Raw genomic sequence first — 14,578 nt, 5'->3', positions numbered from 1 at the left:
GAGATGGTGGTTCCTTCTCACCAATCATCTCCAGCCAACAGCATCTCCTTCAGGAGTCCAACTCGATCAGCATAGCCAAGTTTTGAAGTTTTTTCTGAAGAGAAATGAGAGGGGGCGAATCTCACCTCCTGTGGCAAAAGGTTCGGAAGGGCAGGAGCCATTGGCAAAAAAGGTCTCCTGGATCATACCAGCCAAGATTCCTAGTAGGCCTCTTCTGTATAGTGTAGTGACTATCTTGCCTGTGTTCAAACTTTCTTTAAAAACCTGGCTTTGCGCTACTTAAGGCAGGGAAGATGTGGAAGAATGGTTTACTATCTTGGATGGGTTTTGTTTTACAAAGTGGTTTTTTTTCACTTTGTAAAGTTGCCAACAGTAGTTTGGAGTTGGGTGGCCCAGAATTATGATTAAACAAATACTGCTAAGATGTCAAATAATTTAAATGTCTTTTAAACAATGAAGTGAGAAAATAAAAGTTATTTCATGTTTTTAATAGAAATATTAAACTTGGTATTAACTTTAATGTAGAATTGCAATGTGAAAAAAATGCTCAGGGACATTTTGTGTGCTCAGTTATATCCTGCTGAGTCTATAATTTAACCCTAATATATTTACAGACAGAATATCAAAAATAAATGGGCCTCTTTGTTAATCAAATAGTAATACACTTTTTCCTGAACTCTGTTAATTTATATCTGTTGAACTTTGACAGACTATTTTTTAAAAGGTATCTTGAATAAACTGATGGCAGTGACAGATGCATAGCTGTCACTGCAAAGTGCTGCTGAGGTCTTCTTAAAGATAAAAGAATACCAATGGAGATAGCATGTTTCTTAATTGCAACACATTCTTGAATGCACAAAATTGTTATTTGTTTTAGCCATGGTTTGTTGAGTAAGCATAGTTAGCCAAAACCAAGCGAACCACATTATGTCTTAGCATAACATGAATCCAGTCACTAACTAACAGGATTAACTACAACTGCCTTCTACAGCAAAAACAGTTAATCCCTTTAACCAAAAGAGTGGACGGATTGGACCTTCCCCATTCAAGAAGTAGAAACTAGAGGCTACCCATCACAATATTATGGCTTTTTACTTCTTCCTATACTTTGCATTTAGCCAAAGAATGATCTAGTACAGGGGTAGGCAACTGTGGCTCTTTTATGACTCGTGGACTTCAACTCCCAGATTTCCTGAGCCAGCATGGCTCAGCTTGGAAATCTCTCCTTTTCCCCTCAGCATGGCTGGCTCAGGAATTCTGGGAGTTGAAGTCCACGAGTCATAAAAGAGCCAAGGTTGCCTACCCCCTGATCTAGTACCTGGAAAACACAAACATTTTGTTGCTAAATATCTGTACCAGAAACATTTATAATAATTTTTAATAGTGGGAATATGGCAGTCAGCCATTTGAAAGCAAAGTAGTCTTTGAAAAATCAATGTCTGCCTGTTGAGGCCAAAATAAACAGATGCTTTCACAGCCCTATAGCTTATTCCAGAAACTGTTTCAAGTACTCTAAAGCAGGGATAAAGTTTCTTCATAGGCTTTGAGTAGCATGCCCAGGTGATACACTTGAGGGGGGAAAAAAACTGGAGACATTTTTTTTTTAATTTTATTTTTTATTTACAAATATTTATATGCCGCCCAATCCCAAAGGACTCAGGGCGGCGTACAATATCATTACTCACTATATGCTTAACCACACTGAAATATATGGAGAACTTAATGAGGTCCTTGAAGTATACATCTTTGTCCTTCAGGAGGGGCCATGTTAGCTAGAAGTGGTATGTGTGACTCTTCACTTTGCACTGATGCTCACAGATTCTTCCAAGATATTGTAGTTCTCCGGTGGATAGCATAGATTCCTGATTAACTGCACAGACTTTCATGAACTCATGTATTTGCATTGTCAACTTAGTTTCTTTTGGATAGCAGTAGTTGGGGCTAGTAGTTGTACACTGTTTTGTGCTGTTTGGACAAACGATGGAGTAAAAATACTATTTAAGTAGCCTCTAAAAATCCCTTCTTGAAGTGAGACCCCATGTTCTATATGGGGGCTATGGAACAGGTTTTTCCAGCGTTGAGAAGTTTAGGATAAGACAGGGATAACCCCACCTCAAGTAGTAGTGCTGCCCAGACCAGTAAGGTGGTATAACCTCAGTTGCTTAAGGGCTGAGTAAATTGATGCAAACTGCTTCTTACCTCTGTTCAAAATCAATGTAATCTACTGTTTAACCAGTATAGTATACTGGTTAATGTATTAAATTTGAAACTTAAGTTATGTCCCCCATACAATCATGGAGCTCATGGAATGACTGGCAAGATAAATTACAAAGAATGCTCCCGGGCTTGAAGGCTTGAAATTAAATTTGCTATATCACTTCTTTCTTGAGCATATGCATTAAAAGATATAAAATCAGAATTCAGCATTTTACAACATAGAGAGTATTACTTGTTTATTCTTAGTTAACTTGATCTTTGTTAATATAAGTAATTAATATTTGGTGCTGTTTCCAAGTTTAGCTGTAGATTAGTGGCTACTGTCCTACAGTAGTCTTTTTCTACTGTATTTCCAACTGCTTTTCTTAAATTATATTATCTTCCCTTCCATGCACTGCTTGAGCCAGATCCCTTACCAATTCAGCAGAATTCCTCCCCCCCCCCTTTATAGCTAATCGGTCATTTTATCCATACAGTATGGCTTTAACTGGGGAATAATGAATGCCTAGGACATTCAAGAAACTTAGAGCTAGTTAATAGCTTGGGTAGTTTAATGAGATGAAAATCTGAGATGAAAGTTTATGGCTAGTTAATAGGTAACTCAATGTGTGAGAATGTAGAAGAACAATTGATTCATTTTTAGAGAACTTACTTACCAACATATGTGTAACATTTCTGTTGACATTTAGTATAATTTTATTTATAACTGAGAGAAAATGTTATTTTTTTTTAACCAAAACTTTTTAAAAAACTTTCACAAACATACTGTTAATTTGATAAAAGAGGATAGAGGAGAAAAATACTAAGATAAATATTTTACAAACTAACTAGATCTACATTTTTAGAGACATATAGCAGCTTGTGTATATGGGAAGTAGGGCTACCTGTAATATATGAGCTATTGTTTAGTGATGTCTGTGACAATTGTAATTTGAGGCAACCTCTTTTCCCACTTACAAATGTCCTGCTGAGGCTCTTAACCTTGAGGAGAATGAGTATGAATATGTACCTTTGACAGGAGACTTGATCTCCGGAGACAGACCTGAACATAACAATTGGATGAGGGAGATGGAGTGCAAGGAAAACAGTTCAGATGGTTTAGAAAAGTGCATTACAAACAGATTTGATCTTGAGGTTCATGGTGGATAAATAGGAGAACTTCTGGTAATGGAAATCATTGGATTTTAGCAGGCAGAATATAAGTTTAAATTTAATTAAACTTTAATTATTTTAATTAAATAAACTTTACATTTTAAGTTTAATTGTAAAGCTGGTCAGATTAGTTTTGAAGAATTTGCTGTTACCTAACACGTTTCACAGAATAATGTAAGTATTTTATCATCAGTTCTCCGGAGTACAGACAAAGTATATATTGATTGATTGAATCATTGAATCATTTCAGTTGGCCTGAATTCTACTCACCTTTTTATCACATGTTGGGTTTCAGAATAATAGCATGAAATTTGGGGTGTCTGTATTAGCCTTTTCTTGGATGATTTAAGCCATCATGAGATGTACCAAGAGCTATCCTACTGAACTCTTTCTGATCTGCAGTGTTAAATTGTCAATTTATATACTTATTTGCCTTTAACTTTATTTTAGAGTACTTATTTTTATCATGTATACAGTCAAGGGAATGTATAAATTCTTATTTCCTACAGGTTTCTTTCTTAGAGCTATAAGTCATCATGATAACTCATATTTGATAAATTAAGTTACTCAGTTTTAATATAGATAATCTGTTGGTATTTTTTAAAAAACAAGGTTGCCTTTTTATAGTGCTTCCTTTTAGGGGTGTGCTTTAAATAGATGAATATGCATCAACAGCTTCATTCTGGATAATGAAATTCATATGAAGAGTTTTCAAGCAGATCTAAGCAATATGCTTGTGGTGATCAGATTGTTCAGAATATCGACTAAAATACTTGCATGAATAGTGCAGGAACTCCTTATTCCTGTCCCTAAATTGATGCTTATATTGCACAGATGGAAGGTTTTCAGTTAGATAAATTTAAAGTGTTCCCAATAATGCTCTCTTTTCTGCCTAAGCACATTAGTTCCCTAAATAAACTTATTTGCATTACATTACATTACATGTGGGTTTACAGTTTCAATTACCATGCTTTTTGTTTCAACATGAATTATTCTGGCCCTTCAGATGAAGAGGGTTTTTTGACCTAGTGGTGGGGAAATTCAAATCCCAACTCCATTTAAACTGAGAAATAGTTTTGCTGTTTATAATTTGTTCTCCTGCCTCCTGAGGTTAACAATCTATTTGATATCTATGGAGATTCTCAGTCATCCAGGTCTATTTGATAGTTTAAATCAAGAATTTTGGACAGCAAAGAACAGCTTGGTGAGAAAGAAATAGGGCAGGGATTCTCAACCTTGGCAACTTTAAGACTTGTGGACTTCAACTCCCAGAATTCCTCAGCCAGCAAAGCTAGGGTTTTTTATCCTTCCTCTAATCCACCTGATCTCTATATTCTGTATATTATTACAAAGTAAGGGATTCAATTCCTTATTAGCAGCCTGTTTGCAGAAAATAACTGAAAACTAATAGAAAAAATATGACTTGTATCTCCATGCTGACCAAATAGAAAGAGAGTTGCTCTTTCTTTCAGCAGGCACAGACATGCAAGAGGGTATTTTTGTGGCAATGTTCAATGTGTGCATAATTGTGATTTTGTATTATTTACTCACCCCCTCCCCTTTTCCAAAACTAGTCAGTAGAAACAAAATATAGTACACAATCTTCATTTTAGGAAAAAATGGTTCATTTCAGGAAGGTGCACTGTATCAGTGTTCATATCTTGGAGCTGTTTATCTGTATCAAAACTTGCCCTTTGAATAAACAAATGCAATGAAATAATAGAAAAATGAAATAAATGGCAAAAGTAGATTTTTTAAAGTCTATTTACAGTATTGTAGTTTTAAACAATTAGACTATTTGTTATGAGATCTCTGCAGATCTTTTACTGTGTTTCTGAATTGAGATGTGTTTATGTAATATTTGAAATTTTGTATTTCACTTTTGAAATGAACAACCTTTTTGGAAATCATAAAATCCTACATGTCCATAGCAATTAATATTAACTCATAATTTTATGCTCTGGATCCAATTCAGTTCATGTTTAGAAATAAATTACTTCTTGTGCCAGCTTTCCATTTTTTTTCATAATGAGTAGAAGGCATAATATCCACAAATAATTTCAGTACTTTCAAAGTTTCTGTATATTTCATCATATTTAACTACTAACATATGTCTCATAATGTGGTTTATGAAATTAATAATAAAGCATCTACATCTAAGTGAGAACTTTATGGCTACATTCAAGGACAACTGAGAAAGTGCTAATTTATATAAGAATCTGGAAGTGGCAGTATGCAGAATACTCTCAAAAAAGCACCTTTTTCTTCTTGTTTAGGTTCACTGTTGGTGATTTGTGGAATACATTCTTTGACAAAATTCTGAATCCAAATGGGAAATCTACTGTGCCTCTTCTGCAAGATCTCAGAGAAGAGCTGAGCAGTTCATTTGATGGTTCTTTCCCCGGACGCCTTTGTGATTTCATACTAAGCTGGAAGACTTCCTTGATGTTGGAGACATGATTCTGACATAGAGAAAGTGCCCCTCTTAATATCTCCCTACTTTTCTATTCCCCTCTGTACCACCTAAGGCAAATGAAAGCTCATGCTTGATCTTCCTGTTAGATGTGTAAACAATAAGAACATTTTTCACAATTATTTTCTCATATGTTGTCAAATGAAGCTTAGCTGATGCCTTAAGAATATGTACAGTTGCTATCTATTGGTAGTATTCTATGCTTGCTTCTCTATAAATGTCCCAAATTGATTGCTTTGTAATATCTTAACTTTTTCATCCTTAAACTGTTGTAAATCACTTGTTTGTTTGTATTCTTTCTGTGTAATCACTGTTCAGTAAAACTGTTTTGTTGCCACTATGAAAATTTCTAGAATTATTGGATGAACGAAATTTTTTTGACATTCTTTCTAGTTTTTTGCATCTGTTTGGATTGCTAGGTTTATCTGAACATGTTCGTAAACTATATATCAAAAAAAATCCTGGGAGAGGCAAAATGCCAACTCTTTGATGTGGTGTTAGTTACATAATTGGCATTTCTCTACTTTTAGCGGAAGGGAGAAGGCAAAATTATTCCTTTGCCTCTGCATTAGTACTGCCCTCCACTTCTGCTGCCTAGGCTGCTATTTGGATCATGAAGAAAATTCTACTTTGGGCAGTAACATTTATGTCAGTAGCAGTATTAGATCGTTGATTGCCATGGATCTCTTCCTCAAATATTAATACATTCATTTGGCAGTCTAAATTGTCTCTAATTTGTACAGGTTAATTCTGTACCTATAAAATCATAGGATAAATCTCTACATTTGACTATAGATGGAAGCTGCAATCTGCTAATGGAGAACATGCCAATTTTATGTAGGAAAGCTGCCAACACTTATTCTGCAGCAGCTTACTGTCTCCTGTGGTGATTCCTTTATACAGTATTTGTCAACCTTGACAATTTTAAGGCATGTGGACTTCAATTCCCAGAATTCCACTGCCAGCAATGCTGGCTATGGAATTCTGGGAGTTGAAGTCCACATGCCTTAAAATTGTCAAGGTTGAGAAACACTGCTTTAGAAGATGGTTTGGATCTCACCCTTGGATATTTTTCATTGAAATTTAGTTGGTAAGAATGAACTAAATTGATGGCATTAACGCTAACCCTTTCCTAATAGTTAATGACCCTATGGTAATGACTGGTCTCGGTGCATATTATATTTCCCAGTAGTGCAGATTATTTTCTTACTATAATACAGGTAATCTGCTTACAAAGTTGGTTAAGAGTGAATATCTTGACAATCTTTTAAAAATTAGTTTGCATTTTCTACTGCTGCTTTTTTAAAGTTTTTTTTTTTTTTGTCTTAGCACAGATCTCATCAAACCTGGTAGAGTGTCCACATAGACATGTGGATGTAGAAGACCTGTTCAATATTGTATACTTGGTCTTTCAAAATACTTGACAAAGAAACATCATTTTATGGATTGCTAATTGGTTAGAAGAAAAATGTAAATGTTTACTGGCAGTTTTCTTACTGGAAGGAAGTAGGAAATGGAGTCCTTGAAATTCTGTGTATAATGTATAAACTGCTTATTCAGTTGATAGTTAGCTTGATTCAGGATAAGCAGTAAGCAGGTTAGATTTGGAGATGACACCAGTCAATGCAAGGTGATTAAAAACAGGATGTTGTGAACATTTTAGAAAGAGCTCTGGGTTAATGGCCAACCAAATGACCAATACAGGTCCATTTAATTAAGTATAAAATGTATTTTGGACAAAAAAAATCCATTACAGTAACTGATATGGGGCGTAAGCTATCTGTAACTAAAGAGTTCCTTATATAGTACATTTTGTGTCTGAAACGTGTACACTTGGTCACTACATTTGAAAAAAGTAGAAAAGAAAATGTATAACCAATATAATGGAGCAAAAATATCTGACTTTCTGTGATTTTACACACCTTAATTATCTCTCTCAGCTGACTTTTTTAAAAGATAGAGTCCTAAACTTCACTATCACAAGATGTTGTGTTGACCACTAAATTCGGTTACTTTAGAGAAGATAAATTCATGGAGGACAGGTTTGCAGGGGCTATTAGTTTTGAAAACAAAATATGATCTCCAAGTCATGGGCAACATGCTTCAAATACAGGTAGTCATTGGCTTACGACAACAAAGGAGCCCAACATTTGTGTTGCTAAGTGAGACATTTGTTATGTGAGTTTTGCCCCATTTTATGACCATTCTTGCCACAGTTGTTAAGTGAATCACTACAGTTAAGTTAGTAACAGAGTTGTAAAGTGAATCTGGGTTGACTTTTTTTGTCAGATGATCACAAAAGGTGATCACATGACCTTGGGACATTGCAACCATCAAAATTATGAGCCAGTTGCCGAATATCCGAATTTTGATCATGTGACCACAGGGATGCAACAGATGTGTCACTTTTTTTCAATGCCATTGCAACTTCAAATGTCACTAAATAAAAGGTGCATGTCAAGGACTACTGGTACCAGTCACACAGGAATAATGGTTGGAAATGGAGATGGCTTCATTTGCTCATAAGAACCTTCAGCATCTGGCCACTGTAAGATATACCTTGGCCTGATTCAGCAGGACATGTACCTGAATGTATAACCATAAAAACATGATCCCACTTGGCATCCCACTTATAAGGTGATTTAAGACATTATTAACAAATAGGAATGCATTGATAGACAGCATAGGAAAATACATTCAAATAGAATAAAACAAATCTCCAGCATCCAGGCTCTTAAACTCAAAACGTATTCTACAAATATCTGGGAAGAAGTCCTGATAAGGTTTTAGTGGAGGCTCAGGGAATGCCTCCAAGTTATTCTACTTGTGGGGCCTCAAAACAGAAATTCTAACCATCTCTAATTTCATTGGCATGGGTAAGTATATATCCTACATACAAGTTTTATAAGAGATTCATTACTAGCTCAAAGCTTGCTCCAGGTTCTTTTTTTCTCCCTCTCATGCAGTGACAAATTATGAATGTATGTTTCTTTTCAAAGTGTTTACTGCCTTTGCTATTAGAAAACACCACTCCATTAAAGTATTCACCCTTGTAAGTAGTTATGGAGGGTAGCTGATGAACCACAATATAAGCTAAACACAAATTTAATTTATTACTGGCGTTCAACCACTTGCTGTAGTGTTATGCATAATTCTTTTAAGTACTACAGATTCATTTACTGTGTTCAAGCATGTAACAAAACCAAAGACTTGTATCATTTGCCTCAAACAATGATTAAAATCTAATATATGTTGCAAATATGATAAAGGATCTGGAGACTAAATTTGGTAAACAATGTCTAAAGGAGCTAGATATATTTAGCTTTAGAAGAGAAGACTGAGGGGAGACATGATAACAGTCTTCCAATACTTGAAAGTCTGCTAGAAAAGAGGACATCATTTTATTATCTATAGTACCTAATGGTTGCACAAAAAGCAATGGATGAAAGTTCATCAGAGGAAGATCCAACCTGGACATATTTCCTCACAGAACTATTAAGCAGTGGAACAGCTTGCCTCATGGAGTCAGTGCTCCATCACTGAAGATTTTCAAGTAAAGATTGGATAATCATTTGTTAAGAGTTGATATGAAGACTCCTGCCCTGGGCAGAGGGTTAGACTAGAAGACCTCCAAGGTTTTTTCCATCCCTATGACCTAATCATTAACAAATGATGGAATTGTTTAAAAATTCTCTGTGTTTGCCTTAATACATAAATCATATATTTCAAAAATGTTTGACACCTACAAAAGTTCTGTTTGTGTTTTAAAATGTTTATGTAGCTGTCTCTGGTCTTATATTCATTCCCCTATTAATACATATCAACAATAACCTTGGACTAATTTGTTGTATTTGATGTGTACTGCTGCTTACTAAAACAGAAAAACTCCCTGAACCTCCTGTAAGGGCTAATACTTGACTATCTGATTTAAGACAGTTATATTTTTTGCCAGACTGTTCCTTTCTGAAGGTTAAAATTATCATTTAGCTGTAGGCAGTGAGCACTGAAGAACTGCATAACACCAAGTATCTACTGACTAATAGATAAGATTATTTAGGAAACACTATACTGTACTGTGGAAGGACTCTCAGATTACCAACTCAGATGATTTCACTCTTTTCCTGGTTTCTCACATTATATGCTGATGTCTTTCTAGCTGTGCTAATATTGGATGGTGAAGATCAGCTATTTCTTTCTTTCTTTCTTTCCTTTCTTTCTTTGTCTCTGTCTCTCTTTCTTTCAATCGTGTCCAATTCTTGGACTGCCTGGACAAGTCCCTGCTGTTTTCTTGGCAAGGTTTTTCAGAAGTGGTTTGTCATTGCCTCCTTCCTAGAGCTGAGGGAAAGTGACTAGCCCAAGGTCACTCAGCTGACTTTGTGCCTAAGGCGGGATCAGAATCACAGTCTACCAGTTTCTAGCCTGATGCCTTAATCACTACATGAAACTAATTCTCAAAATTTCAATAATTTTGGAACTGCAGTTTATTAGTTCCAATCATTAATCCCTGCGGATTTCTTGGCAAGATTTCAAAAGTGGCTTGCTATTGCCACCATCCTAAAGCTGAAAGGGAGTGATTGGTCCAAGGTCACCCAGTTGACTTCATGCCTAAGGCGGGAAGTCACAGTCTCCCAATTTCTAGTCTGTTTCCTTAACCACAACGCAAACTTGCAAGCTTAGATGGTGTTGGTCAACTCTACCGTAGCTAAAGTTTATTGACAGATATCAGGAAGTCAGAGACCAGATCATGGATGAAATGAAAATAGGCAATAAAAAATACAGCTCCATTCATCTACTACTAAAAATTTTTTTTAGCCAAATGCTAAAAAAAAAATGTGATAAGACTGAAGGCCGATTCAGATCTGAAGGCAGAAACTGCTAGAGGAGGAGCCACATCTCTATATCAACTTAAAATTGCTCCATTTTAAAGGTTATTCATTAGTGGTAGAATGTTTTGCAAATACTGCTCAAGTTGTCTTTTAACTAAGTGGTCCTCAACCTCTGGACAACGGCCCACTAGTGAGCCATAAGCTGTTTGCAACCGGGCCGTGGAAAAGTTAGGTGAGCGTGCATGTGAATTCCCACTGGCGTGAGCAGCGGCAAGCACATGCATGCACGCTCCATTTGCATGAGCAGTGGATATGCATGCACACCATTTGTGCAAATGGAGCTGCGTGCACATGCACACGCTTGCCAGCCACTCACATGGAACCATCCCCTCTCCCCCCCCCCCCGCCGGTCCACAAAGCTGGAAAGGTTGGAGAACTCTGTTTTAGCTTACAAAATACTGTGGAAATTCTTAAGTACTCTTAGGTAGAGCGAAAAGCATTAAGAAAAGGAAAGCCTAATATTCAAGCTACAATCTGTAGTTAGTTACAGTATACAGTATGATGCAATGTGGGAGTAGGCTACAAATTAGGCTCTGTCAGGTACTGAGATGATTTCAGGTTGCACGTAGACCTTTTCCAAGAACTTCTAGGAAAAAGAAACAAATGGTTGCGTACTGACTTTTCAAAATGCGTTCGCACATTTAAACCTGACACCATCTTGGAATATGATCAACAAAATATAGCAACATTAAGCAATTCTTAGCTTTTCAGCAATGTGCCAAAAAACAATAATGGAAGTAAAATTGGGTAACATTACATGGACTCTTCCATATACAGTACTCTTCTTGTCTCAATGCTGAGATGGCATTGAGGACATGTCCTCACGACAGGACCCTCATCTTGATGCCAGCCTGCCACTCAGGAAGAATACTGGAGAAGAGCATATCGCTAGGTGAAAAGTTCCTAATGACTGAATTAGATGTATTCCCAAAGTTTGAATTTCAGATACTGTAATGTCTATACTGGGAGTCTCCTTCATTTAAAAAATAATTTGAAGATTTTATGATCTTGCTTTTCTTAAGGCACAGAACTTAATCTCATGCCTTTTTTTACTTGCATCCTAATACTTGTTCACAGGACAAGATGTGTAAAGACATAAGAAAACAGCTACAAGTAGTGGGTGTGTGGAGTTCAATTATTGTGAATGGTCAATAGTACTGGACGGCACAACACTGCCTTACAAATTTCAAGGAAGAGTTCTGGAATCTTTCAAGGTTTCTTTTATAAAAGCATAGACTTAAGTAGATATGTATGCCTGAATGGTCTGCCAAATGACCTCCAGCTTTCTGTCCTTTGCTCTGCATGAATTCAAAGCATTTATTGACAAATTAGCAAAGTCTATCTCAGACAGGACTGGGGAAAATCACTGTTCTTCTCTCTATGACAGCACTGAAAGAGGGAGGCTAGGGTAATAAAATGCTCTTTATATAAATAGCTCTGTTCCTGTTGTATGTGTAAATTCAGTGCTTTTTGTGCTAATGACATCAACTTCTTTCCCATAGCAACTTCCCACGAGGTCAAAATTACCAGGCAACATTTAGAAAATGCAATGCTTTATCAATTTGTGATTAACTGAGAAATTAAGCAATGAGAGCTAAGGGGTGGGAGGAGTCCTGGCAATGAACAATTGTCAAATTTGGAAAGGTTGATCCTGTTATTACAGTTTATAGGAACCTTTTTTTTCCTTCTGATTGTTCTTTAATAACCATCTTTGTCAAAATGACAAATTAGGTGGGCATCTGTACAAATTAGGTGGGCATGTGTTTGAAGAAAAGATGCACAGGTGACTAAGCAGAAGGCTTGAGAATGACTTATTCATACATTCTCCCTCATTAATTTATTGCCTTCAGTTCTATTTCTTTTTCTGCAATTTTATTTCTCTCTTTGTCATCTCTTACCATCAGATTCTGATAATTATCAAGCATCATTATAAGCCCCTGAAAATATGCACTTACAGAAATGGAAATGAGGAAATTAGATTAAATAAAAAACAGTGGAAACAGCAGTTTTATTTTATTTTATTTTATTGAGCTGATGTCTTCTCTGGATCAAATATTTGCTGATTTATTTCTTCCAAGAAAACATAAGAAATCTGAAAACACTTCCACATTGTCACCATTTCTACTTCTGAATTCCTGAAAGAAGATTAAGACTTCTGTGATCATATTCTCTTCCACTGATCTTACAAAGTGGGGAACTAGGAGCATATTCCAGGGTTCTCCAAAGTAGTCAATATTGACTTCCAAGATTTTGTGGGTCTATTTAAGAGATCATTATTATTAACTATTATGATTCCTAGTACTATTAGATAAAGTGGTAGTTATTAAATTGTTTTCGTATGATGAGTGTTTGGGGGTTAATTAACTATCTGAAACTTTACAAAAGGGTCAATGAACTGAAGAGTTTATGGATCCCTGACTTATTCCTACTCTATCCAAAAGAGAAGTAGAATAACTTAGTAGCTTGCAATACTTATTCTTACTATGTTCAGTATCTATTTGTATATAAAAAAAATCAGAGATCTGCCTCTGAGAGGAAACTGTAAAATCATAAAACATCTTTGAAAGACAAATTAGGATGGTTGAAGTCCTGGAGCAGAAGATTGAATGGGACAAGAGTTTCAGCATACTGGGCAGAAGCTCCACAGAGTTAACAGTGTTTCAAATACTAGTTTAATTGTGATTTCAAATATATTAAAGTTAAACCAGAAATAAGATAATGTTTGGGTCATGAAATTATGGAGGCTCAGAGGGATTCTGAAGTGGCAAAGTCCTTATGTGGAACTTTCCCACAGAAACTGGTATTGTTGCAAATATTTTTGTGTATGAATGGGAAATAATTATTTCCTGGCATGTTTACTTAGTTTGACTTGACATGATGAACCAATTATTTTGGAATAATGCCTACATATATGTGAGTGTAGTTATATTCCACAGATGAACATACCTCTAAGCCTCCTGGTTCAGTCCATATCATGAATCAGATGTTGTCATACGTGCATTTTTTTTCTTGCAGTACTATATTAGCTCTAATTTTAGTGTGGTAATTAATGTGTCTCCCCCATTTCTACTTTAGGTTTCTAAACCAAGGAAACAGAGTAATATAGTGAGCAATCACCAGAATTACAGAAATACATATTTTGCACAAGGTAATCTGTCAATCTAAAAATCATAGGGCAGATTTTTCCTTCAGGCAAGGAATTCCAAACTTGTAGGTTTTGGAATGGATGTGACAATGTTATTTTCCAGCTTCAATTTTCAATCTTTATGTATCCTAGAAGGAGGAGACTTTGTTTTCAGGTACACAAATACCAAAGCTTTTTTCCTGAGATGTGATTTTTTAGTTTAGACCAGGGCTAGGCAACCACGACTCTTTTATGACTCGTGGACTTCAACTCCCAGAATTCCAGAGCCAGCATGGCTGGCTCAGGAATTCTGGGAGTTGAAGTCCACGAGTTATAAAAGAGTCAAGGTTGCCTAGCCCTGGTTTCAACTAAAGCCCTGGCATTCCCTGATAGCCTGCTGTCTTAAAACTAACCAGACCAACGGTACTTCGCTTCTGAGCCCATAAAAGTTTATCAGTTGGGGATATTGCTTTTATATTAAATGGTTTCCACTAATGCATAGCTAATCAATGAGAAATGCCATGTAGATGTGAAATGGCTCTTCCACACAAGGAAAATTATCCCCTACATACATATGCACTTACACCTCTTATGCATATATGTTCTGTTTACTCGGTATGACAGAACAAGGAAACTTTTTCACGACAAAAGAAATATTCTTATCTTGAACCACATAAAATAATATTTGTGGCTGCCACAATAGCGTTTTGCGAAGTGTGTTAATCT

The 14,578-nt window shown here is 36.0% G+C and overlaps 1 protein-coding gene across 1 annotated transcript in view; it reads left to right on the top strand.

Annotated features, from left to right (window-relative positions):
- The window catches only part of BUB1B (BUB1 mitotic checkpoint serine/threonine kinase B), a 30,012-nt gene extending 23,891 nt beyond the window's left edge, over positions 1-6,121 (top strand). Inside the window, 2 exon segments of the mRNA XM_039342648.1 lie at positions 5,646-5,788; positions 5,791-6,121. Of these exon segments, the coding sequence (XP_039198582.1) occupies positions 5,646-5,788; positions 5,791-5,840 (193 nt within the window). The 3' untranslated portion in view covers positions 5,841-6,121.
- The last annotated feature ends 8,457 nt before the right edge of the window (positions 6,122-14,578 follow it).

Source organism: Crotalus tigris, unplaced genomic scaffold (genome assembly GCF_016545835.1).
Source record: "Crotalus tigris isolate CLP2741 ecotype Arizona unplaced genomic scaffold, ASM1654583v1 scf7180000017800.2534000, whole genome shotgun sequence".
In the NCBI taxonomy this organism is placed as follows: domain Eukaryota; kingdom Metazoa; phylum Chordata; class Lepidosauria; order Squamata; family Viperidae; genus Crotalus; species Crotalus tigris.
This window is presented reverse-complemented; position numbering and strand designations above follow the sequence as displayed.